Here is a 16,599-nt window from a genome sequence, read left to right on the forward strand (position 1 = left end):
CAGGCAGGCCCGGCGGCACCCGGCTGCCCCAGCGCTGGCAGGGCCGCTCGCCCCCGGCCCCGAGGCGTCTCCGCCGCCCCCGGGCCTGAGCGCCCGCACCGGCCGCCCTCCCCGCCGCCGGGCGCGGGCGGGACCCCGGCCGCATCCCCCTCACGCCCCCCGCCCTCCTCCGCCGGCTCCGGCTCGGCTACCCGCCCCTCCCCCGCCGCAGACCGGCGCACGCACCGCACTCACACACGCACTCACACACACTGAGGCGATGCAGCTTTAAAGGGGCCAGCTGCAGCCCGGGGGCGGCCCACGCCAGGCCGCCGCGCTCCCGCGCGACCGCAGCCCCGAGCGCTGCCCGCCGCGGCCGGCAGACGCCAGCGCTGGGGCTGGGCGGGCCGAGCGGCGGGCGGCTGCCAGCCCGCCTCACGCCAAGTTTGATCGATAACCCCCTCCCGGCCCGGGCGGAGCAGCCTCGCCGGCTCCGCTACCCACCATCTTTGGGGGAAGTCCCTGCGCTGGGGGGGGCTGCTGGAGACGGGGGGAGAAAGGCAACCTCGCAGCCAATGAGCCCTCCCAGGCTGGGGTGAAGACAAGAGGAGAGGGATTTGGGGAAGGGAAAAAAAAAAAAAAAAAGAGAGAAAAAAAAAAAAGGAAGAAGGGAGAAAGGAGGGGGACCATCCTCCCCACTACCTCCGCCAGCATCGCCACCACCATTGACACTACTCCGAGTCTCCCGTTGCGCCCATGCCTGTGCCGCCAGTTTCGTTATAGGGGCTGAACCGCAGGGGCTGAAGAAAATGGGGCAGAGCGCGCCCCGGACCCTCCTGCTGCTGCTGGCGGGGCTGCTGGGGGAGGCTCTGGCGGGGTTCCCCAACACCATCAGCATAGGTAAGCGGCAGCGCGACCCGCGCCTTCCCCCGCCAGCCGCGGGGCACTTGTGCGGGGGGGAGCGGGGGGCGAGCCCGGAGCCGCCGGCTGCCGCGGCCGGGAGCGAGAGGGAGCAGCGGTGCCGGGGCTGCCCGCTCGCCTCGGGAGCGGCGGGAGGGCTCGGTCCGCTCCTGCGGAATCGCGCCCTGAAGCGGCGAGGGCAGGAGCGGCGCGGGAACGGGAACGGGAACGCCGCGGCAGCCGGGGGCTGGGGCCGTGGGTCCGCCCGCCCCCCGGGCCAGCGCTGCCCGCCGCCCGCTCGCCACGCCGCGCGCCACGCGTGGCCCCAGCAGGTCGCCCTAGGGGCGGCGAGCAGCGCGGGAGCCACAGTTGGCCGCGGTGGACTTCTAAATCTGCGTGTGGGCACCCGTGTGTGAGTGGCCTGGTTCGTCAGGTGCGGTGGCCCGGGGGGCACTGGTGGGATGCGTGGCTTCCCGAGCCTAACTTTGGGCTTTCAGCATGCGTATTTCGGGTACGTGCTCCGTCAGGATTCTGTGCCCGGGCTCAGCCTGCTCCTCTTCATTCCTGCCGGAGACGTGCAGTATGCATATGTCACTTTTTGCCACTGTTCCTCCTCAAAATCCGCTCTGAAATACCTTTTCCCTTTTTTCCTTCTCTTCCTTTTCCCATCCCAGGTGGACTTTTCATGAGGAACACTGTTCAGGAGCACAGTGCGTTTCGATTTGCTGTGCAGTTATACAACACAAACCAAAACACCACAGAAAAGCCCTTCCATCTGAACTATCACGTAGATCACTTGGACTCCTCCAACAGTTTTTCAGTGACAAATGCTTGTAAGTACACGCGTTTTAAAAGAAAATATTTGTTCTCAGACCTTACGTTCAATTTCTCCCTGGTAGCCCGGAGTTCTTGCTCATACAATATAGTGCAACAAATGTGTGCACTGAGGCAGGGTTTAGTAGATTTGCAGCATTATTATATGGTTGAATAATACCTTAGGGAAAGTTCTCCCACCGCTTCTTCTCACCCCTTTAGTTTTGATTTCCAAAAACCCAACCGTGTTATTTATATGGTAGGGCTGTGTAGCTGGGATCAGTGAATTACCACAGGAGTGACATCCCTTTTCTGTTGAGGCTACAACCTAGCCGTGTGAAACAGCATCATTTGCAAATAGTACCGTGTAGGAATAAAACAGAACCAGCTGTTTACAAGTGACCTTGAGGGAACAAAGCTAGGGGGGCTTGCTTGCCTCTTCTGCCCTGAAATACTGGTTTGTTTTCTTACAGTGAAAGTCCTGTTAAAAGCTGAGGAGACTGTAAACTGATAAATGCCGTTAGAGCTGAGGGGAGAGAAAATGGAATCGGAATGCTCAGCATTACGAGAAATAGCTCTGCACAAGCAGCACATAACGTATAATTTGAGCCTTTATTAACAGAAGAAGCAGAATAGAACTTTGAGTAGTGTTAATGTGGTGTTAAAATGTGAAATATCTTTCTGAAAGACTGGTGTGTGTTCCGCATATTAAAAAGTGTGCCTTTAACGGATAGTAGTTCCTGAATACATGTTTTACTCATGTGTCCACATTCAGTTTTATGCAGTTTTTGTTGTAAATCTTTGAAAATTAATGGAGCTGTCTCGTGAGTTAGTTGCACGTACTTTGCAGTTTGCAGAAATACATCTGCACACGATCTAAAGGATTTCTGAATACAATGTAGTAACTTTGTGTTATGACCAGGATTCCCGTTCATATGTAGTCACAGTATAAAATCTTCAAAGAGGAAGCATAGTACTATAATAATGAAGTATTGGATTAGAGAAAACTAGTATCTCTTGCTTCAAAACAATTCCAGGTTTTGAACATTTCATTTCTTTAAATTTTTGTTGGGGATAGAATAGTCCATACATTCGTGTCCCACACTGTATAATCAGAAGGCTGGTCAAGCAGATATTTTATTCCTCTAGGATTTCAGGCATTTTCTGAGAAAGTTGATGGTTAAAAAATATACAATAAGGAAATATTTGGACAAATTTCGGATTGATATTCTAACGTATCCCCCATGTGACTGTTTCTTGCTAGTGCAGCGTTACACTTTTTAAAGGGCTTTGAATTAGGACCTTTGAAACTTTTGTGGGGAGGGGTTAATTATATAATATCCAATAAAAATATTTGGTAAAGTGGAAAAAAATGGTAAATAAAAGCGTGTCTGTACTTTGCATCTTATTTTACTAATCCTATCCAGCCTCAACAGCTCTTACAACAAACATCAGACTATTAATCCCTAATCAGTGTAATCCCTTCAAGAGGCTGTATCTCAAACATAGTTTCCTAAATATCAATTATATGGATTTAAACTAAATACATTAAACTGCTTGGGTGATTAATTATTAATTGGGTTTTTTAAGTTCTACCAGCACTTCTTTACAGATCCCACCAAGATGAGTGAACCACATACTCATTCAGAGGCAGTCGGTTTATTGTTTAGTCAGAGTGCTTCTCATCTTCTGACATATAATGATTTTCATCATTGCTGAGTGAAAGAAGTGGTGATTTTAGTAAGATGAGATGGTTCTCTATAGTATAGGGCTGCGTGTTCCAACACACATATTACCAGTGTAGTAAAATTGGGAAAACTGAAATCTCTGGAGGAACCTTAGACTAGAGAATACCAACCTACAGTAACCTATTTAAAAATAGAAGATGTGAAAAAAGAAACAGAAGAAAATGAAAAGGTGACCTTGTCTGTAGCTATGTCAACCATCTAGTAATACTGTTGGTAGGAAAAGAATATGGTGAGTCCAAGTCACCAGTCATGTAGGTCTCAGTAGCTCAAAATAAATTAAAAAAAATAGAGTTGCCCTTTTTCAGTCTGGAAGTGGTTATCTTTGAAAGTCAGAATGCTCATATGTATCAATGCGTGAGGATGAACTAATAGCTCCTCACGCTACCTGGTAACATGTAAACCGTTCTGACCCAAGTACCCTTAATCACATCCTCACTTCCCGGTGGAGTGGCAGATGATTTCAGGGTACTGCCATATCCGTGAAAGAATTCTTTCCACAACATTTTTACTTCTCTTGGACGTAAGCATAAATTGTCTCCAGTGCTGTCACACAGCCGTTTGATCAATATTTCCAATTGGCAGGGATCCACAGGAGAGAAACCTGCAGTGACTCTGCCTGCCTTCACTGGAGAGGGAGACTATGACTGACTTTGTGGTGGGATAGGTAAAGGAACTGAAGGGAAATTGGAGAAAGTAGCATGTGTAGCTTGAGCGTAGCGCCTGTACTAGTCAGTATCCAAAAAATAATACCTTTCATTCTTCTTTGGTTTGATTTATATGACAGTGACTGTAGTAGGAGTTCATGTGTGCAGGAATTCGGGGGGGGCTTTGCTCAGGAAAGACGTTCTTACTGTACAGCTGCACATCCCACTTGGTGCAATCTGGTGCATTCCAGAGGCGGGAGAAAAAAAAAAAAATCTCTGCTGAAGTATCCTCATGTGCCAGAGATAAAAAGCCCACCTCTGGTAGGGCTGATTTGGCAATATCCCAACATGGGAACAAACTTGTTTAGAAGCAAAAGAAAATTCCTGCCCTAAGCCCCTCCCTTTCATTCCTTTTTCAGTTAAATGATGCATAATCTGATTTATGTACGTGTATTCTCTGCTTCACTGCTAGCATCGAGCCCCTCTCTGTACATTTAAGTTATGCATATGGTATTCATCCACTCTGTATTTATCTGCCCACCTATTTATTTGGCTGTATGATATCTTAACAGAGAGCAAATGCAAAGACAGATGAAAATTCCAGTGTATTTAAAGGTGAATTGAAGTTTATCAGTTGGCTCTGAGGGGATTTATTACATCTTTTAAAATATATCTTTTTGCCATTGGAAAAAACAGAAAGGAAGAAAGTTAACTTGACCTGTGAATGAATAGAATCAAATGAAATATGGATGTTATATTTTCTTCAAAAATGCTCATGTAGAGAGTGAGCTGGCTTTTTCAGAACAGTATGAACGTAACAACTCAAATGTGTAATTTCATCACGGAAGCACCTTTCATGCTTTTCTTATAATGTCTAATGAAGGATGTTAGTATTAATGTTGAATTATGTGTACAATTCTGTAGATCATATTCCCTAGAAATAACCCGCGTATGTCTTTCTGCTCTGCACTTGTAGTGCACTATACTAACACTGCTCTAGCCTCTGCAGTGTCAGCTCATTAGCACACAGATCTCATATTCCCTCTCTGCACTGTCATTGCAAAAAATTGCTGTTGTACACCTTTACAGCCAACAAATGTGCACTTGTGTTATGTACGATTTTCAAGAAATATTTTGAAAAGTAAACTCAACCTTATACGTAGCCCCCATGGAATTTCTCAAAAGAAAGCATTAGTTTTCATTAAAATCTGTTGATCATGTAATGATAGTGGTGGGATGTGAATGGGTGAAAAGGGGCTGTGATTGCAGAATCTAATTAATCTACAGGCAGATTCACTCTCTCAGCTAAACCTACCTATCAGCTGCAAATTCTTCTCCTGTTAATTTTTCTGAGTCATTTCTCATATATCTTCTGAACCCAGAAGGCTTTTTTTGTATTTTACCAAATGTTGATGTGCAGTGTTTTTTCCACAGGCACTCATTCTTTAAGAGACCAAAAAAAGAGGGAAGATACAATGACATGCTTACTTTAAGTTGCTAAAATCCTTTAAGTGGTTGTATGGTCACTTCCCTGAAGGGGTCTAATTTCAGACTTTCTTAGAAAATTTTTCTTTAGCATCCTTGCAGTCATTGTGTTTAATCTTTGAAATGCAACTTGGACAATTTTAATGGAAAAAGTGTCTGTTTGTTGTTGTGAGAGCGTTGCAGAAAGTGATACCACGGAGCTATAGCAGACAGTTTTTCCTGTTTAACTGTATTAGTCACTTTCCCAAAGCACAGGTGCAGATATATATATATATATGCTCACCTGCATACTCACTTGCACACGTGTGCACATACACGCTTTTTCCTTAGGTGCTTCTCAGCATTTCTTTTTGCCAGCGGGCAGATAATTTGCTTCCCTTGCATCTGTGTGCTCTTTGGCCAGCTGGCAAAGGACACTGATGCTGAAAGTGGTCGGCTCCCTTCTGCCAAGAGCATAAGCATGTCTTGCTAAAAGTCTTGCCAAGTTTGGGCTGTGTACTGGTGGTTTTGCATGAGTGGAGACCACAGGGTAGATGCCTTATGCTCCCGATGAGCAATGCACTGTGGTTTCTCCCAGAAATCTGTGGTAAAACACGGGGAAGTGTGCTTTCCACACAACTCTACTCACAACAGATCCCTGAAAATGCCCTTTATGCTGTGGAACATGCTCGAGTATGTGTGTATGGCTTTAGCTTAGGTGTCAGAGCTTTTGCAGTATTGTACTAGGTTGAAAGGTGAAGGGCTTGTTCCAACTAAAGTTTGTTTCCACTTCGTGGCAGAGCAGATGATTTGTTGTTAAGCTGAGTGAGATCTCAGTGTTAGCAGAAGGAACCATGCTGCTTTCAAGTGTGTCTTATTGTTTCTTAAATTAATTTTAAAATAAGCGGGCTCCTTTCTCTCTTCTGCTGCACCCATAGCATTTACATACTGAATAGATGCTAGGGTTCCATTTAACTCACACTGCAGAGATGGGGAAAAATCTTGTATGAATGGACACTTTTGAGAAACTTTCAATTCACCCAATGAATGAAGAGTGAAGCATGATGAAGAATGCTGTTTAGTTGTTCAATTTCGGAAAGATTTTTTGGGCGGATGCAGAGATGCAATTGTTCTTGCTTTCCCTATATAGCACAGGGTCTGGGGGACCCGTGGGACTATTGGTATGGGTTGGAGAGCTACTGATTAGCTACACGTTCCAGTAAAATATGTAACAGCTGTAGTTTATCTCTGGGAGGAAATGGAGATGCCATGATGGGAAACAAGCATGTGACAGTAGCTTTTAACAACAACAAAAAAACCACAGTTTTGTTGAAGGCTGGCTTGGGAGCTTGTCCAAGAGCCACAGAAAACAGTGGGTTTCTTTCCTCTGGGTTCGCTGTGTTCAGTGTCTGGGAGGTGGGAGGCCGTCCTACTGCAAGTGTAGGACTGTTATGCAAGAAGGTGTGAACTGAGAGAGCTGATGTATCTTTAATGATTCTTTATTGTCATAATCCAGTGATTTAAGATTTTTCCATTTAAAGTACATGTTTTGTCATTACCGATTTTGGAATGCTAATTTTGATTTCGCTAGGCATCCTTAAAGGGTTTTAGAATATGTTATTTTTAAAGCAGCAACAGTTTGGTTTCATAGCTTAGTTTCAAACCAAGCCAAACCATACAATTGAAAACTTGTGTTCATTTCTTGTGAGCAAGATGTTTATGTTGATTTAGTATTTGACATTTAAGTTACAGTCTAAGATCAGTACTTTCTGTGCTGCTGTAAAGTATAGATCACTATAAGCTCTAGGGGAGTTACAGCATAAAAACTCTGTACCTGTTGTCATGAGGTTTGCTATACAGGGGCTTGTACCTCCACTGGAACAATGTAGTGATCCAAAAATAGAAATCTAAAAATTATTGATCTAGATCAAACCAGTTTCTGTGAAACTGTGTGATGATCACTGCAGTGAAGCAATTTCCAGATTTCATCCATGGGGATTCTTTTTCTTCTGAATGTGTGTGTTATGTTCCCTATCAGAGGCAGGCGTGTGCTTCCCTCCATTGTATCACCTGCTCTATATTATTGTTGATCTTCAGAATATCAGAGGCCCTAGAAAGCTTGAACTTTAAATCATCTTGGAGTTTTTCCATGTGCAGTCATCTGATGAAGACTCCAAAGTAGATGCTCGTGTTCCGCTGTCTGTAGTCGCTGCAGTGTGGACGCTCACAGCTATTACACAGCCTCACAGGGTGTACTCTGGCCTGACTGTACGGGGAGTTTGGATATATTTCTATTAGCACCAGAAATGCAGAGTTAATTTATCAGTGTGTACCTGTATGCAAAACATTCAACAGTAGCGTGTGCCTGCGTGCCTTTTTAGTTGATCTCCCCAGGATGTAATTATTAGCGGTAAAACTATCATATATACACAGAGCCAGAGTGAAACAGGTAGTAAGGTTTTGGTGTGAAGAGTTAAGAGCGAATGTAGGAATCCACCTATCCGTTAATCCACCTAGCAGTTGTTCCTGCATGTCCTCCTCGTGGTGTCTCTGGGTGCTGTTTTATCATCTTAACCGCCTCTGAAATAGCAAGTGGTGATGTGCCACTCACACGTACGCTGCACAGGTGGCACAGAAGCCCTTATGCATGAGGATCAACCTGCAGGGATGCTGTGCTGCAGATAGCTTGCCTAGGCACATGTAAAAAGGGTGAATTGCTCTCCTACAATTGGTTAATAGCCCAGGTGAGCACTCTTCCGCTGGAATGAAGCGACCTATCTGGCCACTTGTATGTAATTGTTTTGCTAGACCATTTGCACATTTCAGATATGCTGAAAGACTTTTGGTTGGTTGGTTGGGTTTTTTTCAAATGCAGTTTACAAGAAGTTCACTTTCAGGCCTCTTGTGAGTTATGTGGTTGCCTTTGGATGCTTGGTCCTGCCCATGTGTTGGACTTGTATTTATTAGAGTTTATTCGAATGGGATGTTTGAAATTCTGATCAGGAACTGTAAAAAAAAAAATGCAGGGCTGCATGATGACTTCACTGTCTTAAGTCCTTTTTAATACAAGAATTGTCTTTAAAATCATAGGCAGGTATATGGTAAAGGTATATCCACTCTCTGATGGTATCTAGTAAATGCATACATACTTAATTCCACGTATACTTCATTATTTTCATACCTCTTTCTCATGGACTCATGTGTGTAATGGTGCTTGCTGATTTCACTGTCAGTAGTTTTATTACAGGCAAACATAAAGCCTTTGGGCCCAGCCCATGTGGTAAAGGGACTGAAGTTGGGAGATTATGGTCTTTCAATGGCTCTTAGCATAATTTGGAGTAAGTCAATTTGTGCTTTTGGTAGCACAGTTTTACTGTGTCTTATACAAAGGTAATAAAGTTTGCCTGTATCAGATGAGTATTGCAGAGGTAGTTTGCAGTGAAAAATGTGGAGAGCTTTGGCTAACAGTGTCTTTTTCACGTTATTGATCACTCCTTCCACTTCCCTTTCTATAGAAAAATAATAATTAAAAAAAAACCAAACAAAGAAACCAAAAAAACCCCACCAGAAAACCACCCAAAACTGAAAAACAAAAAGCACCAAAAAGCAGCCTACTATTCATGCTTTCAGAAAGTAAATTGAAATTAGCACTTACTAATTTGCTGTCCTTGCCAGAAGACGACATACATTCTCACTGACGGACCTGGGAGAACGTGTGTCGCAACTGTACAGCAAGCCAATCTATCACTTGACAAAGGAGAAGTTTTCAGCTCTTTACCTGAAATAAGCAAAGCTGGAAAGAGAAGCAAGCTTAATATTGGAGAGTTCTTTATCTCCTACACACCCTGGATCTTATATTATAAGTATAGTCCATACTTCTGCGGTACAGCATGTGCCCAGTTCTTGTCTACCTGACCCATGCTCAGACAGCTTATTTGAGTGATGGAAGAAAGAGCCATCTTTGCCAGAAGTGGTGTTGCCTGTTGGTTTCTCCCAGTGAGGTCTGTAGAACGGGCCGTAATCAGTATCTCACAGCTGCCAGCTTTGCCAGGAGATGTGTGGCAGTGCATTTCAGGGGTTCGTGCCTTCCATGATATCTCTGTTTGATTTTCATTTCAGAGATCTTAGTCTGAGATAGGAGCTGTAGCCCACTTAGTGAACATGGATCACGTCTTGTGAATCAAGGGATTGCTGCATCTTGGCTGGTCTTTGTACCCTGCTGTGTGTGCTAAATTCCTTAAAACGTTTTGGTGCTTGTTGTCATCGTTCGTGTTTTTCTTGTAAGGAGTAGGTGTAGGGGGAGAGATGGCTTGGGGAGAAATGGTAATTGGTAAGTTTTTTCAGGTGCTGGACTTTATGTAGCCTCTTTACAGGAGAACGTGGTAAGAGGCTAGGTTTTAGCAGTTAGAGAGGTTTTATCGTCTTAGGCTTTACCACTTAAGTCACCAAGTTTGAATTCTAATAAAGTCTGATGGTCAGTAAACTCAAGTTCATGTGCATTCTTTTTTCCTGGCGGTTAGATGAGAACTAATTAGTGTCCATTGATTTGCAAAGGACTGACCCGGGGTCTAACCCTGCATTGAATTGAAACTGTTAGGGGGATTCTAAATGGTCTGACAAGTTTAATGTACTTGACCGTCTTTCTCCAAAGTCTTTGTGCAGCGGTCAGGTAGCATCTCCAGAGAGGCTTCACTGCCATTGTGGAGTATGTCAAAAGGGGTTGGATCTAAGGAAATACTGAATGAATAAGCAGTCAGCATCATAGCTGCTATCCTACTTTGAATTTCCTTCTTAAAATGTTGAGGTTTTGTGCCTATTTATTTCTGACTTCTTGATTAATGTAAAATAATACTAAAGAGAAAAAAAGTGTGTGTAGTCATCCTATGCCAGCTAATCCTATTTCTTCCCTATTTCAGCTATGTCAGCAGAGTGACTCTCATGACTAATGGTAGTATTCATATATTTATATCGAATGCCTTGGCCAAGTCAGACCAAGTTCCTCCATGGAACCATTAATCCACTGCTGTTCTGTGCATCCCAGAAATGGATTGTATATCCCAGAAATCATGCTGTGTGACTTCAAAAACACATATGATTGGAAACGATGGGAGCTGTGTGATGTGCTCATCTTTCATTTCACATATAGTTTGAAAAAAGTTTTAAGAATTAGACTGAGGTCACCAGAAAATTAGAGAATTAAAAATAAAACCTTCTTAGATAGTTTCAGAATTCAAAAAATTGACTCTGTTTCAGTTGAAGCCAAATGTTTTGTTTTGGAAATTATGATTTCTGGGGTTTGTACATCTTTTTTCTTGACTGAAACAATTGGGTGAAGCCTGTTCAAGTTAGGAAGATGTTTCTGCAGATAAGAATCTGCCTTTTTCAATGTAAAAACACCTGTGCTGTTCAATTTTTATAATGACATATAGATGATGGATGTGGGGAAAAAATTGTGTGTGTTTTGGAGAAGCTGTCTGCTTTTTTCAGGGTATATAGTTCAAGCTGCTTGTGATGGATTTTATGGATAGGCAATTTTTGTCAGTTAAAGTATGTATAGCGTATCTTTCCACACCATCTACAGGCAACTTACTTTATTACCTGGATAGGCAGTGAGATGAGCCCAAAATTGATCAAAATGAGATCAGTTAACCCTCCTGAAGTTTTCCAGTACTCCAGTTCAGCACTCCCAGTGCAGAAGTTGCCTTGTTTAAAGTGTGAATCAGTACAGCTTTATTACATGCAGTGTAGTAAATGTAGAGATGGTTTCAACAACCACAATGTCCTGTTTCAAAGATGTGCATTTGTATCCATCGAATGTGCTTTTACCGCCGGTTATTTGGTGCTATACAACACAACAAGGAATCGCAAACAGTGATACTGAGCTGTGCATATCTACAATGACCACGGGGACCACCATGTTTTAGTGCTTCATTGTACTGTCCTAACAGAAAGTAAAAAGGCAAAAAAAAAAAAGCCTCACTGTATCCCATTTGAGAAGCAGGGCCGGCCAAAATGCATAATGGAGTCTTCCTCTGATCTGATTTACACCAGGGTAAATTTGGAGTAACTCTGTGAGAGTTTGAAGGCTGGAGCCAGTAAAGGGTAAAACCAGAGTGGTCCCTCATGTGGTATTCATGGCTTTAAGCCTCTGGGTAAGTGGGGGATGTGGGTCCAGGACAGCCAATGGATTTTTCAAGGGAAACTCTGAGCATCTGAATCAGCAGCACACCTCTTCTCCAGGACTACCCAGGCTGTCCAAGCTCTTGACTTTGACAACTAACTGAATACGCCCTTGTGTAATGTTGCACATATTTCCTGTTGGAACTTTGGGAAATTTAACAAAATATTCATGTTCAGCAGTAAAAAGTGTCCCTTTATAAATGATGCTGGGTATCTCAGAAGTATCAGTAATAGACTGTGTAGACCAGAATCTGCCAAGGAAAGATTTTGTTTTTCAATTGAAACAAAACAGTGTAAAACAAATAGTCTCCAGTGGAAAGTGCTGACCTTGCTTTTTAACAGGAGTCACTTTCTACTTTCAGGTTTTTGTTTTTCTTTTTTTCCCTTTCCCCCAATATGTATTTCTGTAGCTGTGAACCTTTGACTACTTCTCTCTTTGCATCAGCTTATGGATTTTGTAATTCTTGCATGAATGGAGGCTGTGTGACGTTAAAGACCATAGACTCGTCTGTGAAATTTAACTCATTGTGTCTCTTATGTGCTTGCATGAATAGTGATAGTCCTGATTGAAAAACATGGCACCTTTTTCTGGGTTGCTCTAGAAGTAATTCAAGAACAGATCTCTGTCAAAGCAGAGTCTTTTGGCTGAAGCATAAAGCTAACATTTTAACCTATTTTCATCTGTAAAAACACCCTGTTATTTTTCATGAATAGTGAACCTGTTGTGGGTAGTGATGCTGCTAACTCCTGCATCCTGGTCAGGCTCCAGCTTGGATCATTATCAACATAAATCAGTTATTCTCCTGGAAGCTTTATTCAGATAAATTATCTGCACTTCCTGTCTTAAATTCTTATTGTGTTGCTCTGCAGTGCTAGCCCCTGTTTCACATAAGATGCATTTGAGATTTGAAGCAATCTCTGCATACACTGGAGGATACAATTTGATATTAAAGTATAGTTTCCTTGAGGGCTTTTCTGAAAAGATTCTTGCTTCCTTGGTAATGTCTGGAGATTCCCTGTCTTTAATAAGAATTGTTTTGTTAATTGATTCCAGAATCTGCTGCTCTGGAATAGTCTGCCTTAATACGGATCTTCACATGAATTTTAAAATGGCATCTTTCTGGACAAAATTGCAAGCAGGATTAATATGATTCCCCCTTTCTACTGTGTGGTCTCTAAAAATGCTTACATCAGTCCTGTGTATTTCTTGTGTGCACTAGGTTGAATTCAATCTATTGCAACATTCTCTGTAAGGGGATTAAAATCTTCTTGGAAATAACTTAATCAAAATCGATTATTAATTGTGCTTTCAAGAAGCCTGGGTGAAGCTGTGTGTGAAATACGAATCTTATCATTTTGGTTTCTGTGTAATTCAGTGTATGTGGAGTACACTTGAAAGAAGTATCAGAAAGTTCCAAAGTCAGGAGGCCTCTTTCTGCAAAATGGGTGCGGGAAGGGCAATAGCAGTTTAAGATTCTCCCATGCTCTCCTGCCTGCCTCATCCCTGGATGAAAGATTCTATAGAAGTGTAAAGCATTAAGATCAAACCTCCTGAATAATCAGGACTGTGACTTTGTTCTGCATGACAGAGAAGGGCCTGCAGTTCAGACGCGGCTGCCTGCCTTCTCCGCGGAGCCTGCCAGCAAAAGGGTCAATGAGTGCCAGCTGCAGGAGTGCAGCTCTGGTACAAAGGCCTGCGTCCACTTAGAACTGTTCATTTAAGCTGTCATTATGGACTTGAGGTTAATAGCAGTGTTCACCGCTACCTAATCATTTACCTGAAACTAAGAGACTTTATCTGTTTAGCCATCCTCCTACCCAGTTTGTTTGGGGTGTTTTATTGTTGATGAGTCCTACTTCACATCTCTGAGAGAAATGTATCATGTTGTGCTGTGATGATTGCAGTTCAAGTGTGTTGAGATTTATTGCCAATATAGAATAAAAAGTAGCAACTTTAAAATATCGATGATCAAAGCAATAAAGATCTGCAGCTTGATAAATTCACCCATTCTTAAAAGCTGGCTTTTCTCTATGAAAGTCCTGCAGACAATTTTAATTTAACAATCTAATCAAGGCTTTAGTTTTAAAACAGCCACTGACTTTCTGTTTGCAAAGGTGACTTCCACAGTACAGCCTGCCTCATTTCCCAGAGGTGTAGAGTCACCAATGGGGTTGTGAGCTTTCCCTGTTTGTCCACTGGAAAGTGAGTGTTCTCTTTTTGAAGCCACTGGTACCATTAATCTTTTTGCTGCTGGCCATTGTGCTAGAAACATCCCACTGAAATGCTTTCTTGGTGTGGCTGGGTGTGATGATTGCTCTTCATATTATAGTAGCAAGAAGCTTGTAAATTGGATAATACTACAGCTTGAAGATTATTCTAATTGACAGGACATAAAATTTCTGAGCAACAGGCTCTAGGACTGAAAAGTGGTTGTTTATGGCTACAGATGGAGCAACATGACTTTTTGAACTTGGTCCAGCAGCGGTTTGGTTACCTGGATGTGTACACATATGCTGTTGTTTCCTGCTCAGTAGTCTATTCAGAGGGCTTGGACGTTCCTGTGGAGCTCATCTGATTTTCTTTGGAGTATTGCACACTGTGAAGGAGCTGAGGTGATGGCTTTGGCTCCCATTCATGGTATCAGCAAGAAACTGCTGCAGTCCGGTGGTGTATTGAGCTCTCTGCAGTGATGTCTCATGGCAGCACAAATCCAGCCTGGAAGCAGACCAGTGCCAACCTCCAGGCCCCTGGGAGAGCTGATCATCCCTCTGTTTTCCCTAGAGCACACACAAGGCATCTTGTGATTCCGAACTCGTGAAATAGGGTAGAAAACCTAATAACAATTCCCAACGGTTAGGAGATTTTCCTGCAGGAGCAGGAGATACGTTCAGAGCCTCAGGGCTGGTGACCCATGGACCTGCAGGCTCGCAGGCTGGGCAGTAGTGGTGCTGCCGTGCTAGCCCACACCCAGCAAGGCTGCCGGGGGAGAGGGTTACTTAAACCACAGCAACTGGATCTTTTTTTCACTTCAGGGCTTTGGAAGTTTTCTTTGGGATCTGTACTCTGCAGAGATGTGTTTTTTCCCTTTAGTCAGCTGTCTTTATTCTTTTCCCTCTGTTCTCTTATCCTTGCCTTGCTTTGATAGATAGGAGCAGATAGACCATAATTTATTTTTTTTTTTTTTTAAAAAAAAAGCTATTTCACTTCCCAGAGACAGTGAACAGGCCTGTGAATGGCACCTTCTGTTCCCCGTCTGCCTGAGTTCACCTCGCACCCATCAGTCTCAGCGTTAGTCTCATTCACATTGAGCTGTTAGGTTTGTTTGCTCTCAAAAACTCTTTTGAGAGATGGCAAATTTCACACTGAAGTAGTTAAAAATCCCAAACTTGCTCGTGTTACCTTGAAAGTGACATTAGTTATTCCCAGAGTAGGTTTACTCAGATCACTGGAGCTTCCTCTGAACCCAGTTTGACTTTTGAGATGGTTACACATCCTTGAGATCATGGGAGTTTCCTGCAGAGCTGGAGCTGCTGCAGCACTGGTGGGATCCTGGTGCTGTCAGTGGAGCCTGTATGTAAATACAGTAACTGGGTGAATGAAAAACCAACAGCATAATTCTTCAGCATTTCTGTAGTTTCTTGGAGCCTGCTGTGCCTTTTGCACTGATACGAGACTTCTGCGTCTCCTAGTGATGAACCCCCTAAAACAAATGACTGAGATTAGTGTTATTTATAGTTAACCACAGAGATCATTCATTCCTCTCAAGCTGTTTATTTTTGGGCAGCCCAGTGAAACTGATGAAATTGCCAGTTGTCTGAAATGCTACTGCCAGTTGTTTGAATGAACGGTATTGATTATAGTTACAGGACTATTCATCTCATACTGGCACGCATACAATACATGTATTATAGAAATGTTGTCTCTCTTGACAGCTGGGTTATGAAATGATACACTGAATTGTACATCCTTATAGGCAGTGTATACATAGACTTTTCCTGATCCTAATTCAAAAGTATTAAAAGTTACTTGAAGGAATACAGAATGCGAAATCAGGCTCTGAAGAGTATTATAGTACCTTTGTTAGAAACAACCAGTTAACAAATTTATGCTGAAATGAGCTGACACAATGAAACCCCAGTGGGTGCTAACTGGTCTAAACAGTTTTCTGCTGTGAAGGTGGAGAAAATTTTATTTTATTAAATGAGTAAAGGATTTCTTAGAAGATGCAAATACAAAAGAGACCATTTATATCTACTCTAGCACTGAAGTTTTCTTTTAAAATGAAAGAAAACCTTGAGGCAAGCCCTGTTTGCAGTGCATATAGTAGCAGTCTTATGGCTTCATAGCAAATACCTTCATCTGTCTGATTTTTTTTTTATGTATTTAAAAAAAAATGCAGTGATGACAGTGATTGTGTTCTTCCACACTTACCCTCAAAGTTTTCCATCCTTCATTCTGTTGCTTACTTAATGGTGTGTATCCCAATTGCCTGGGTCGCTCCATCACATCGCCTTTTGCAGTGGAATTCACTGGGGAGAACCTTAGCAGATGGTCCTTTGGCTTCAACTTCTGTCCCTTCACTGGAACAATCTGCTGTTCTAATGCAAAATAGGTTAAAACAAACCCCAAAAGCTGAGATAAAAGCCCTTCTTGTGTTTTAGAGGATGTGATCTTTCATTGATGCATTGCTGTGTATTTGAAGGATTCTTATTTTGAAAAACTATGAATGTTAAATAAAGGTACATAGATTTCTAAGTACTGTGATTGAAAATTTCCATTGTCTTGCTCTGTAGTCATGAGTGGTCAAAAACGAAGTGCTCAGAGCATTTTTTAATATATGTACTTTTTTAAGTTTTACTAATGCTTACTT

The 16,599-nt window shown here is 42.8% G+C and overlaps 1 protein-coding gene across 7 annotated transcripts in view; it reads left to right on the plus strand.

The window, feature by feature from the left end:
* Positions 1-225: 225 nt before the first annotated feature.
* The window catches only part of GRIA3 (glutamate ionotropic receptor AMPA type subunit 3), a 153,972-nt gene continuing 137,598 nt past the window's right edge, over positions 226-16,599 (plus strand). For all 7 annotated transcript variants that reach the window (XR_013923833.1, XR_013923834.1, XM_080365689.1 and 4 more), the window contains exons 1-2: positions 226-879; positions 1,554-1,712. Coding sequence is in view for 5 of the 7 variants with exons in the window: in XM_080365689.1 (XP_080221815.1) it covers positions 789-879; positions 1,554-1,712 (250 nt within the window). In the remaining 2 variants the exon portion in view is untranslated. The remainder of the gene's footprint in view (positions 880-1,553; positions 1,713-16,599) is intronic.

The sequence above is a fragment of the Falco punctatus genome (genome assembly GCF_963210335.1).
Source record: "Falco punctatus genome assembly, chromosome: 15".
Classification (NCBI taxonomy): Eukaryota; Metazoa; Chordata; class Aves; order Falconiformes; family Falconidae; genus Falco; species Falco punctatus.